Genomic DNA, 12619 nt, shown 5'->3' on the forward strand with positions numbered 1-12619 from the left:
ATCTATCACTTAAATATCTAACATTACTTAACCAAACACATTCAATTGGCTTTTATGTGTATTTTTAATTAATCCTTCACCATTTTTTTCTTTTTCTGAATCATAAATATTTTGTGATAAGGTTGAATAATAAACTTCAACAGTTTCTTTTATTAAATCATTGTATTTAACTTCTTTACTCGATTTTATTTTATTTGGATTTTTGTCAGACTATAATGCTCCTGCTTTGAAAAAAATATCTGCATAGTTTGATAAATCAATAGAATTAAATTAATCATTTGTGTTATCCATAGTAATATGTTGTTTAGTTAAAAGATCCATTGATCCATCTGTACCCTCATATGTCCTATCACCAACAGTTAATTTATCTCCTTCAAATTTTACCAGTGATTTACCAACAAATTAAAATGAACTAACAAGTCTTAATCCAAAAACTTTATCTTCACTGTTATTAATATATTCTAACATTCTTCCACTTATATATTTTTTAACATTTTTATCCTTCTTTATCTTTTCTCCATACTTCATTAATAAATCTTGTATTTCAGATTGACTTAAAGTATAGTCACACTGAGGACTTTCATATTGTCTAATTGATGGTATATCATTAAATTCTTCTAAATGGTGATAAGCATAAGGAACAATTTGATTTTCAACCTCTCTATTTTCTTTAATAACTTCCAATATGTTATCACCTAATACTAAAATCCCTTCTTTTACTTGTTCAATTGCATCGATATAACATATTTACGTTAGGAAATGTTTAATTTGTGCTCTGTATTTACCTTAATTTGATTTACATGTCATGTCTATTGTTATAAAACCAAAATCGTCATTCCAACATTTACTATACTGATTTCTGAATTCGTCATATCTTAAATCACCACCAAGAAATTTATGATAAATATGAACTAGATTTTTGTCATCTTGTCTCAAAATATTTAAAAACTGAGACTTGGACTAGTTGTTTTGGTATCTCTGAATATGTTTGAGCTAAATAAAAACAATCTATTCCATTATGTCTACCTCTAGTAAAATATTCTCTTACAATATCTTGATTTTCCAATATAAAGCCATCAAATACTACAACTGTATTATCTTTACATTCATGTAATGGTATAATTTCATCATTGCTACTAATATGTGTAGCTGTTTCAGCATCTAATTTATTTTCAACTTTTTTACATTTTTAAATAAATTCTTGATACTGTGAATGATCCAGACCTAATGAAAATATGTATAGATGATTACTTTTATCCCAGTTTAACCATCCTGGTGCTAAAATATAATTATCGATCATTAATGTTGTTTTACCACATCCACTAGGGTGAATAATAGCACATCTAATGGAATTAGGTAACAATTTACTACGTTTATTTTTTCACTTCTTTTCTGAAATTCTTATTTTTGGATCCCAATTTGTTTTAATTTAATTACCAATAAATGAGTTGAGTAATACAACTGAGTGATAATTTATCAGTGCTAAAAAAAGACTAACTGTACCTATAAGAGAGTTTTAAAAGTGTATCATTGGTTGGTTTTTATGCTGCCTTTTAAACTCCAATTGTTACAGCGAAAAATAACAAACTATATTGTGATGGAGAGAAAATAATAATTCCAACAGGTTAATATACTATGAGAAGTTAAGAAAAAATTTATTCATACAAAAAAGCCTAATATACACATTAAAGCAGATGAGTGCTTAAATAGAGTAACAATTGAGAGTGATGTTAAGTTGCATATGGAGATAAAAGATAGTATTGTCAGTGTGTTAGAATTTAATCAAACTATGGAAGCCAATAAAAAGAGTATTGCTAATGATGAGAATGTGCAGGAAAGGGAACATTTTATCAATGTCAGAAGGAGGACAAATATAATCCCAAGAACACAGAAGAGAATACAATACATAACCAGTTTGATAGAACAAGTTGAAGCAGAGAGTCAAAACTAGAATCCAAGACAATTGTTCCAAAACATAAAAAATCGGAAATGTGGATTTCAGAGCCCAACTTTTTTCATTAGAGATGAGAATGGCCACTTAATAAATGACCATGAAAGAATTGTAGAAAGATGGAAATAATTCTTCTTAGAACTGTTGAATCACCCAGACCCAGATGAGATGTTACCTGCAGACACTACAGAGGAAAGGAAAGATGAAGAAGAATGGGAAGTTAGTGAAGAAGATGTGAAAATCACAATCAAGGACTCAGAAACAACAAAGCCCCAGGGGAGGACAGAATAACTTCGGAATTAATCACAGCGGGAGGTGAGAGCTTTCGCTTAGAGATATATAAAATGATCCAGTTGATATTGGAGAATGAGACACTGCCAGAAGGATGGAAATTGGCTATAATATGCCCAATATAGAGAAGGGAAGCAAAATGGAATGTGGTAACTACAGATGAATCAGCTTGTTGAATGTAACACATAAGGTACACTCCATCATTATCCTCAGAAAATTGCACACATTCATAGAGGACAACATACAGGAGTACCAAACTGGCTTTCGACCAAACCCTTCGACAATAGATCACATTTTCACACTAAGACAAATGTTTGGAAAACACTCGGAATATGATACATATATCTACAGCCTGTTCGTCGATTTTCAAAGTGCATATGACAGCATCCACAGGAAGAGCCTACACAATGCAATGCATGACTTCAGAATCCCTAAGAAGCTAGTGAGAATGATGCAAGCTTGTATGAAAGGGCCAAAGGCAGCAGTACGTTTCCAAGGAGCTCTCTCGTTTGTTCTGTTCAATGTCATTTTAGAGAATGTAATAAAAGAGCGTAGGCAAAACGAGTGGGCTGGAGTACAGGTGGATGGTAACTTTAATTGTCTGGCATATGCCAATGACATAGTACTACTAAGTGAATCAAAGCATGAGTTGAAAGGAATGTACCAGAAAATGGACAATTATGCACAGGAGGACAGAAGATGAGGTTCAAGGTAAATCAGACGAAGCAGAGTTCATGCAATTAGGAAAAAGACAAGAGCAGCAAGAATTTCTTGAGCTAGATGGCAAGAGGTTCAAGAGATTACACCAGTTCAAATACTTGGGATTTACCAAGGACAAAACCATAAAATTGGACATCAAGGAAAGAACAGCAGTGGGAATAAATGCATGGATTCCCTCACAGACATGTTCAGTTCTAAATCGATCTCAGAGAATACTAAGATGAAAATCTACAACACAGTGATATGCCCAGCAGTAATGTACAGTTCAAAAGCATGACTAAGTGAGAAAAGGAAAAACTATTAATATTTGAAAGAAGAGTAATGAGGAAGATTTGGGGGCCAGTTTTAGATAACGGTGAATGGAGGAGGAGGAAAAATGAGGGAATATACCTTCTGATGCGACAACCAACTATCCTTCAGAAGATAAAGAGCAAAAGAATACAATGGGTGGACCATGTAGCCTGTATGCCAGATGGAAGACACATGAAGATGCCACTAGATGGGAAACCAAACACCAAACGCCCCACTGGACAGCCAAGGCAGTGCTGGATGGAAGACATGATGAAGGACCCTGCAGCCCTGGGGATCGAAGGCACCTGTAGGAACCAGGCACAAAACAGGAAGGAATGGAGGTAGTTTGTGGAAGCAGTGTGTGGTCTGCAGGGCCTGTGATCGCTGGATATCTATCTATCCATGTATCTAATAATATTCAAAAAATTATACCATTTGAGTTAATTAATATAAATTTTAATTTAGCTGATGGGATGTTCATAAATCGTAATGATCACTTTCACCATGAAACTGATACTATTGCTTCATTTAAGCCTAATGTAGAGTTTGGAACACTAATAATTTATGAATCAAATCATCCTTTATTTATTCCAATTCATGATAAAATTCAGGATTTAGTTGTAACTATAACTGATGAAAATGATAATATAATTGATTTCAATGGCGCTACTGTAACAGTTATTTTAGAGATGAAATGATGTTTTTATTCTTCATAAATGAACAAGATTGAAAGCTATTGGTATTACTCATTACCTATGAATGAGAAAACCAAAAATAGCCTGAATATTCCCAACAAGGATACAGAAATTAATATTCATATTGGTGATGGAGGGTTGCATCCTAATCACACCCAGTGGTACATGAATTATTGGAGCTGATGGTACAGATTATCCAACATATGATGGAAAATCAAATAAAAAACTGATCAACAAATATGTAGCAAAAGTATTTGACTTTATAACTGTAAAAAGGGAAATAATGTTTTATCTATAAATGAACATCCTTTTATTTCTTCATCAGTATTACTGAATTTAACATCATCTGTTAATGATAAAATTTGTATAGAATGACATATACTAAATAATGGTGAAATAAAAAAGAAGAAAAATAAAGTGCTACACACACCGGAAATGTTGAGTGGATTTTTCAAAGATTATAAGGAGCTAATTTGGGAAGGAGACGTTTCTGTAATTTTTACATGGAGCTCAAGTGCTGGAGATGTTATACTAAGATGGTCTGAGTACAGTAATGATGGTGTTGAAATAAAAGATACACTTACAAAAGAGGGCTAAATTGTAGTAGAAAATATGGAAATTTAGGTAACAGTTGTTAAAAGTGAGCCTAATTTTGAGCTAGAGCAATGAGTAAATATATTGAAAAATCCAAAAATTTCCATATCATATAATGAACTACAAACTGTAGAAGTAGTTGGATTAGATGGGGAGAAATATTTTGAACTAGATTTCACAAGTTACTATAATTCAGTGGAGTTTGATATGCCTTATTTTACGTTTTTATATTTCAAAATATGTCAATATGAAATATGACAAAAATATTTGTCAAAAATTGAATTAAATAATAACTATAACAGTATTATCAGTTATAGTAATGTATTTATAAAGCAATTAGAAGGTGAACCACTCGTAAATAATACAATGACTGAGAATTAAATTCAACTGAAATTCTTTAACTGCCCTTAAAATATATTTTACCATTAATTGATATAATAAATGGATGCCCATTTGCTGTCCATCAATTATATGTAATTGTTTTATGCCTCATTTGAATTTTTTTTAAATCGATGAGAAATGGACATTCAGGTAGTATCTTGGACGTTTTATGTTTAGGAAGTAAAAAAATCTTCAGGATTGTTATCCATTTTTATTGTCTGTCAATTACTAAAAACTTATGCAGTTTTTGTAAGTGTGTCTCATTTGAAAAGCCAATTTTTGTATTGAAAAATGATCTGACTGTTAAAATCGGTGATAAACGCTAAAAGAAATGCCTCATATTATATCTAAAAATGGGCAATGTTGGGAAGTGCGCCAGTACCTACATTCTTATACTACTCCTGTTGTGAGAGACGTGCCAAGTTGGCTGATGCGTGTGTTTCATAATAACTAACGAGATGTCATCTTTTTGTCCATTTTTTTGTTTTTGGAACACCTTCAATGCCTTATGAGTAGATTTCTGTGTACTGATTTTGAGTCTGCTATTGTAACTGATTTTGAGTCTGCTATTATAGTTTATTAACTTTACAATATGGGGTCTACCATTTCTAATATCGTGTTTCTGTGTGTGCATATCAGGAAGAGATGGCCCAGACTGGTGAGAAGACCACACTGCCAGAGTGGATCGACGAAAAGTTCGTGGCTTCGTCGTTGAGAAAGGCGGAGAGTGACGATGATCTGCACGTGGAATCGATGGACATAACCGGGGCGGACCCTAGCGGAGGCGGTTTCCACGGCGAGATTCACCGTGTGGTGGCGAGGGTGCGCCACGGCAGCGGTCAGGCGAGGAAGCGGTCGATGATTGTGAAGAGTCTCAGTCGTTCAGGAGCTAGCATGGAGGCTGCGCACATAGGCGGCCTGTTTCTCAGGGAGACCCTCTTATACAAGGAGATGCTGCCCGCCGTAAGCTCTGTTCTGAAGGCCGTAGAAGGCAGCGACTGGCAGCCACTGGCTGCCAGCTGTTACCACAGCGGCTCTCTGCCCACAGAGTATCTCGTCCTGGAGGACTTGCAGGAATCGGGCTTTAAGGTGGCCGAGAACGGGAAACTCCTGGATCGGGAACAGTGTTCGCTGGTTGTGAAGTGTCTGGCGCGCCTGCACGCTGCCTCTCTTTTGTTCGCAGGCCACGAGTCCCTCGCTGGCCCCACGTTCAAAACCCATCCATTGTACCTAGAGGGAGCTAAGGATTTCTTCCGGACCTACACGCACAAGGCTTTCGCAGCAGTGGCGGAAAATCTGGGAAAGCATACCGGTTATGAGAAATACGCAACCAAATACAGAGAGCTGAGTGCTGACATTTTCGACAAGGTGGAACATGCGGTGACTTCTGTGACACCGGTGCTGGTGGTTCTGCTTCACGGCGACGCGTGGAAGAACAACCTCATGTTCAGATACAGCGGTGACCAAGTCACAGACGTCAGAATCATCGATTTCCAAGTGAGTTTACAAAAAATTAAAAATACTGGAAATTGCTGACTTTTCAATAGACTGAAATGGAAACGCGGTCACAAGCGAAAAACGCGTTAGGAGAACATTTTATTTTTTGTTCTACATTATTTTATTTCAGTAAAATGCATAACTGTGATAAAATCAAAAACTCGTAAACTTCCCAGTATTCTCCTGAGTAACTGCAGTAAACAGTAACAAAAATTACAGATATCTCTTTTCGGAATTTTAGTTTTATTTTCTTACCATTTTAGGAAGGTGGTACTTCCTATCATCTGACCCTCCAGTGCAGTGGTCGTCAAACTTCTTGTTGAAGAGACAATACTGACGTTGTGGAGCGGCGCCTCGGCTGGCAAATCTACCAATCTTATTACACATTGATAATGTACTTAATTAGTATGTTATGAGTCTCCAACAGACTATCTCTCCCAAGAGTCGTCAGGCGCATATTCTCTGGTGTTTCGGCATATGTTTGCAATTTCGCTTTTGCATTGTGTATCTGGAAAGTCCAGACGACATCTTGTGTGAACGGAAAGCGTTATAAACAAAATTATTTTTAAAGCGGAATTTTGCTTTTACATTCGACAGAGCGATCTCACATTGGTCAAGAAGAGCGATATTCGTTTTATCGATATGTGTTAACGGGGACAGTAAAACACAAAGAATAATCAGTACTCTAGCAGCGACTGACGAGCGTTGGTGCACAACAGTAGCAGTCATCGCAGGCCAGGGCAGTGATGTGACTGCTGGAGTACAGATTATTCTTTGTGTTTTACTGTCCCTGTTAACACCTTTCGATAAAACGAATATCGTACGTGACTAATCTGTGATCGCTCTGTCGCATGGGAACCCAAAATTTCGCATTCCGTCGAAGCTCGGCATCGCATGAAAGTTGTTATGAGCAGTGTTTGTTTCCGGCTGACTCCAGCTGCACAGTGCGAAAACGAAATTGCGAATATCTGCTGAAATACCAGAGAAAATGCGCCTGACGACTCTTAGAAGAGACACCCTGTATTATAACGGCGCGATAAGTATCCAATGGCCTCAGGTGCGGACCCGACATTTGTCACACTGTGACTGACTGGCGATACGCTGTTGTGTTGTCTGAGTGAGCAAATAATGGTTAATAACAATTATTGCACTTACATTTAAAAACCGTATGCAGTATGAGACACGGTCACAAACGTTTACTAAATGTTTTGAATGTCACTTTTCTTCTACTTATTGCGTTGTATTACAACAGCCTTAATTTAACTTCTTATTCATCGCTCAAAATAATATGCAGATTAACGAATATATGTTACTTCCGTGTCCAACTCTACAGTACGCCGTTGCTTCTGATTGGTACCACTGTGCACGCCTGTCAGTTGTCAGTTCTGGAGCCGGCCGGAGTGGCCGTGCTGTTCTAGGCGCTACAGTCTGGAGCCGAGCGACCGCTACGGTCGCAGGTTCGAATCCTGCCTCGGGCATGGATGTGTGTGATGTCCTTAGGTTAGTTAGGTTTAATTAGTTCTGAGTTCTAAGCGACTGATGACCTCAGAAGTTAAGTCGCATAGTGCTCAGAGCCATTTGAACCATTTTTTCAGTACTGGAAGACAAACAGTAAAATATCCCCCCCCCCCCCCTCACATTCACTAAACCCGCAGTCGCCACGCTACTTACCCCTCGCCCCTTAAGGAAGCGGCCAGCATTTACCAACGTCAATTAAAACACAACCGGTTTAAAATATTGTTGGCTCTGTAAGTATGTTTGTTTTTTACGGAGTAGGAAAATTATACCCTTAATGTTAGTTGACGGTTTTGGATTCATCCGTTAGTTACTAGATGCATGTTATAAATAAAATCGACTGAGAACCGGGGACCGCACGAGCACTTGACGCATGCAGCCCACTGTCCGCAGTTTGGCGACAACTGCACCAGTGGCTTGCCGAGCAAGAGTTCTTAGTACAGCACTTTTCCTAAGTGACGAATCCAGTCGTCCTAGAATGCACTAAAGCTACGAATCAGTGAACATTAAAATAGTAACCATACAGTTACAAATTGGCGTTAAGGAAAAATATTTTTATCTCCATTGCAGCTGAGAAATACTCCACAAAATATACATTTTGAATTTGGTCCAGATTGATTTTTTTTACAACATTCCTCTATTTACTGCAGCAGTGATAAAATATCACCTTTTCTTTCCTAATTTTACATTATTTAGGACTAATTACTTCTTTTTTTGCATGTATTGCTTTCTGTCTTGCAGCTGGAGTGAGATTTTCACTCTGCAGCGGAGTGTACGCTGATGTGAAACTTCCAGGCAGATTAAAAACGTGTGCCGGACCGAGACTCGAACTCGGGACCTTTGCCTTTCGTGCACAAGTGCACTACCAACTGAGCTACCCAAGCACGACTCACGCCCCGTCCTCACAGCTTTATTTCTGCCAGTACCTCGTCTCCTACATTCCAAACTTAGCAGAAGCTCTCCTGCGAACCTTGCAGGAGAGCTTCATATCAGCGCACACTCCGCTGCAGAGTGAAAATCTCATTCTGGAAACATCCCCTAGACTGTGGCTAAGCCATGTCTCCGCAATATCCTTTCTTTCAGGAGTGCTAGTTCTGCAAGGTTCGCAGGAGAGTTTCTGCTAAGTTTGGAAGGTAGGAGACGAGGTACTGGCTGAAGTAAAGCTGTGAGGACGAGGCGTGAGTCGTGCTTGGGTAGATCAGTTGGTAAAGCACTTGCCCGCGAAAGGCAAAGGTCCCGAGTTCGAGTCTCGGTCCGGCACACTGTCTTGCAGCTCTGGGACTGATATGCTTTTCATTCATTTGTCCCATCAGTTCCTGAGCAACATTTCTCCTAAACTCTATAAGTGGAATCTTTCTATACAACCCACAAAATAGGTCATTACGAGTTAGGAATCCTGTTTGGATTTTATTCCCAACCGATAAGCAGATTTACGTCTGTCAATGTGGTTCACAAATTCCATATTAAAACACTAGACCTTTACTACAAAGGACGTTTAATGTTGATTTTAATGGCATCTTTCTGCTTTCTGGAGATTAACATTACTTCTGTTCTATAATACTTGGAAGCCAGACACCCAATTTTATTGTCGCATCAAAGTACCTCAATTTTAGAGGATGACATCTTATAATGAAAGTAACCTCTTTTCATTTCCTTAGAAGATGAAAGGTATGATGGGGAACTTTTCCAATTTATCCTCATTATGCCAGAAAAGAGAATTGTCTCTATTTTTGCCCTCCAGGTAGGAAAAAGTATGTCAAAAAGTTATCGAAGTCCTGCCCCTTGTGTTTATTCCAATACTACTTCGAAAAACTAATCCTGACGCACAGTTTTCAAATTCACTGCCCAAGGCTGTATTTCTCCCTTGATAAAAATCAAAGGAAAGAATGTAGCTTATCAGGTCATCAGTATGCCACAGTTTGTAGCCACGTTGTACAGGCTTCACCGCTTTGTATTATTTCACCGAGTTTTTTCCTCTGAAGAAAATAATTGAGTTGTCTATGTCTCACCCACCTTCTGTCAGTTTTAGTCTCAGACATCGTTCTACTTCTGAAAGGATTTTCATGTAAGCAATATTTTATATCTTTTCTCATTTTTCTACAGTTTCACGTAAACTGATGTTGAACTCCACTGGTGCATATTCTGTCAAAAATCTTTCAAAACCGAAAGATTTTGAAACCTGCAGGATTGTTAGTGTCATTTGCACGCGTATCGTTGTCTCTTTGACTAGCAAACGAGATGCAGAGGGCAGCGTAGTATTCTTAAACAACTGTTAGTCTAGGATGTGGGAAATATGTGTGTAAACAAAATAAACAAGGAACGACATTGATGGTAATTAGAAGTACCAACAGGCAACAAACTGTCAATTCATAATGATGGTACGATGGTACACATTATTATGGTAGGCCAACTAACTTTTATTGAATGCTGCACTACACGTCAGAGTCACGCAGATACAAGTCGCTATTTCTCAACTTAGTCACCAAGGCTCTGTAAACAACGGTCCTAACCTTCTAACAATCTCTCAACTCCCCGACGGAAGAAATCCGCTCGTTTTCCAGTTTCTCAAGGAGCCATTCGGGAACCACTATGTGAACGTCCTCATCGTTTGAAAGTCACTTGCCTCCCTCCTCCCCCCGCCCCCACCTCCCTCTGGCCTCCTCTACCTGCAGGTGTTTTTGCAGCTTTCAGAAAGAGATGGAAATCGCATGTGGAAGGTCTGGACTGCTCCGATCACACATGTCTGTAAGACTTTGGCCAAATTATTTGAACCATTTCGCTACTGCTGCACGTGATACTGCATTTGATCAATATACTACCGGACTTTCACGGTTAATCTGTGTGTATTTTAGACGTTTTGTCAAATTCATATTGTTCCGCCTACTTATCTTTCTATCATGTTTCCAGTTGCCGCGCCACTTCACTCTCACACCGTACTGCACCTGTTATCCGAACCGCAGCTGAATTGTCTTTGCAGGAAAGCCTGAGCATGTACTCTTGTGACAATGTGCCACTCTCGTTGCACAATGGCCTTAACGTGGGTGACATATGTAACATCCTTTATGAAGTCGCTGTGTACATCATCAAATAAGATACCACCTTGTCTGAACTTACAGAGGTATTCAACCACTGTGATGGACCACCACTCGCTGCTTATTGGAAGTGTCATTGACACAGATGTTTCAGTCTCGATTCTGCTTTTTATTGCTGTTCTTCGTCGTAAGATTGACTCCAATTATTCCACACAGCCTCATAAGACGGAGATAACCCTTTTTATTTTGGGTCTAGGCTACTTTATTCATGCAGTCAGCATTATACATAATTTTTATGTATCATACAGATTTTAAGATTGATTATACTGTGCCCGCGATAAAATGCAAATGCAACTATCATATCTTTCCTTCAAGCACTTTTAGTGTGTGATTGTAACATACATAAATTGCTTAAGGCTTTTGACAGTGCTGATTAGCTAGCTTGAAAATAATTTTTCACTTGGTGTTCAGCAAATCACATTTAATGACGCGTTTAGAGATTAACCCATCATCAGAGAATCTCGGCATTCTTTGTACACATTACAATATCACGTGTGCGGTAACTGCTTCAGAGTACAATTGTATTTAAATTGATTACGTTTCACAAAAATTAATCCATAGTAATGTAGGCATTTCATATAGGTTCCAAAAACAAAAAAAGGATAGTTCACCAGTTTGCCTTTATATGTCGGCATTAGTTTTGTAGTAAATCTTAAAATATTATACATAATAAATCGCAGTGAAAATTATGCTGAAATTCTCATTTTACCTACCTTTTCTAATAGTTGGCTAGGACAGATAAGAGATTTTTCTAATCTTCATAGCGATTAAGTAAGCAGTGACACTAACTTGCAAGTATCCCAAATGGCGTTAAAGTCGAAGGGCTTGTAACAAGCTGCGAAACAATCAATTCCTTTTTAATAATTGTTATGATATGAGCATATTTTTATTTCTTCTAACGGTATGAGGTTGTATGTAATGTCACATGTCTGCGGTTTTCGCTTCTTTCTTGTCGTGGGCTGGAAAACCGGGTCTTGCACAAATTTGGAGTTACCACCACGTACTCATTGCAGCACAGTTTCAGCATATCAGAACAATTTGCGCTGGTATCATTCCATGTCATTATATGATGTACAGAGCTCATCTACAGTACTTGTATTATTTTTTATTCTGACTCTTTATGTTTCTGATAGAATGGAGCGGTGCTTGCTTTTTAACATGCCACCAACAGGGCAATGAATATCTGAGGTTGCGAAACCGGTAAAAAAATAATAATACACACCTTGTGGCTGTGTTCTGTATATTTTATACAACGGCCACTGCGTTCCCAGGAGTCGATTTTTGCATTTACTATTAAAAGCTGTGAACCTTTTGTGAACTTATTTCTTTGTATTGTTCACAATAACGCAGGAAATGCAGTATAATAACACGTTTATCGATTTAGTAAGTGGAGTATTTAATGTGCACAGTCTTCTTCTTCATTTTTGGCTTAGATACTTGAATCTCACTACACTCAGCACGATGACCTTCCTGCCATAATTTGCTCACTATCGACTTAGCGTAGTCAAGTTAGGTATTTTGCCTGTATTGCATATAACACTTATTACTTTCAATTTCTACTTCTAGATTACGTCATAACTGTCTTTTCATTC

At 37.8% G+C, this 12619-nt stretch overlaps 1 protein-coding gene across 3 annotated transcripts in view; it reads left to right on the plus strand.

Moving 5' to 3' along the window:
* The window catches only part of LOC126234557 (uncharacterized), a 78319-nt gene that overhangs the window by 47234 nt on the left and 18466 nt on the right, over positions 1 to 12619 (plus strand). For all 3 annotated transcript variants that reach the window (XM_049943258.1, XM_049943259.1, XM_049943260.1), the window contains one exon: positions 5563 to 6420. In XM_049943258.1, the coding sequence (XP_049799215.1) occupies positions 5569 to 6420 (852 nt within the window). In that variant the 5' untranslated portion in view covers positions 5563 to 5568. The remainder of the gene's footprint in view (positions 1 to 5562; positions 6421 to 12619) is intronic.

The sequence above is a fragment of the Schistocerca nitens genome, chromosome 2 (assembly GCF_023898315.1).
Source record: "Schistocerca nitens isolate TAMUIC-IGC-003100 chromosome 2, iqSchNite1.1, whole genome shotgun sequence".
Lineage (NCBI taxonomy): Eukaryota > Metazoa > Arthropoda > Insecta > Orthoptera > Acrididae > Schistocerca > Schistocerca nitens.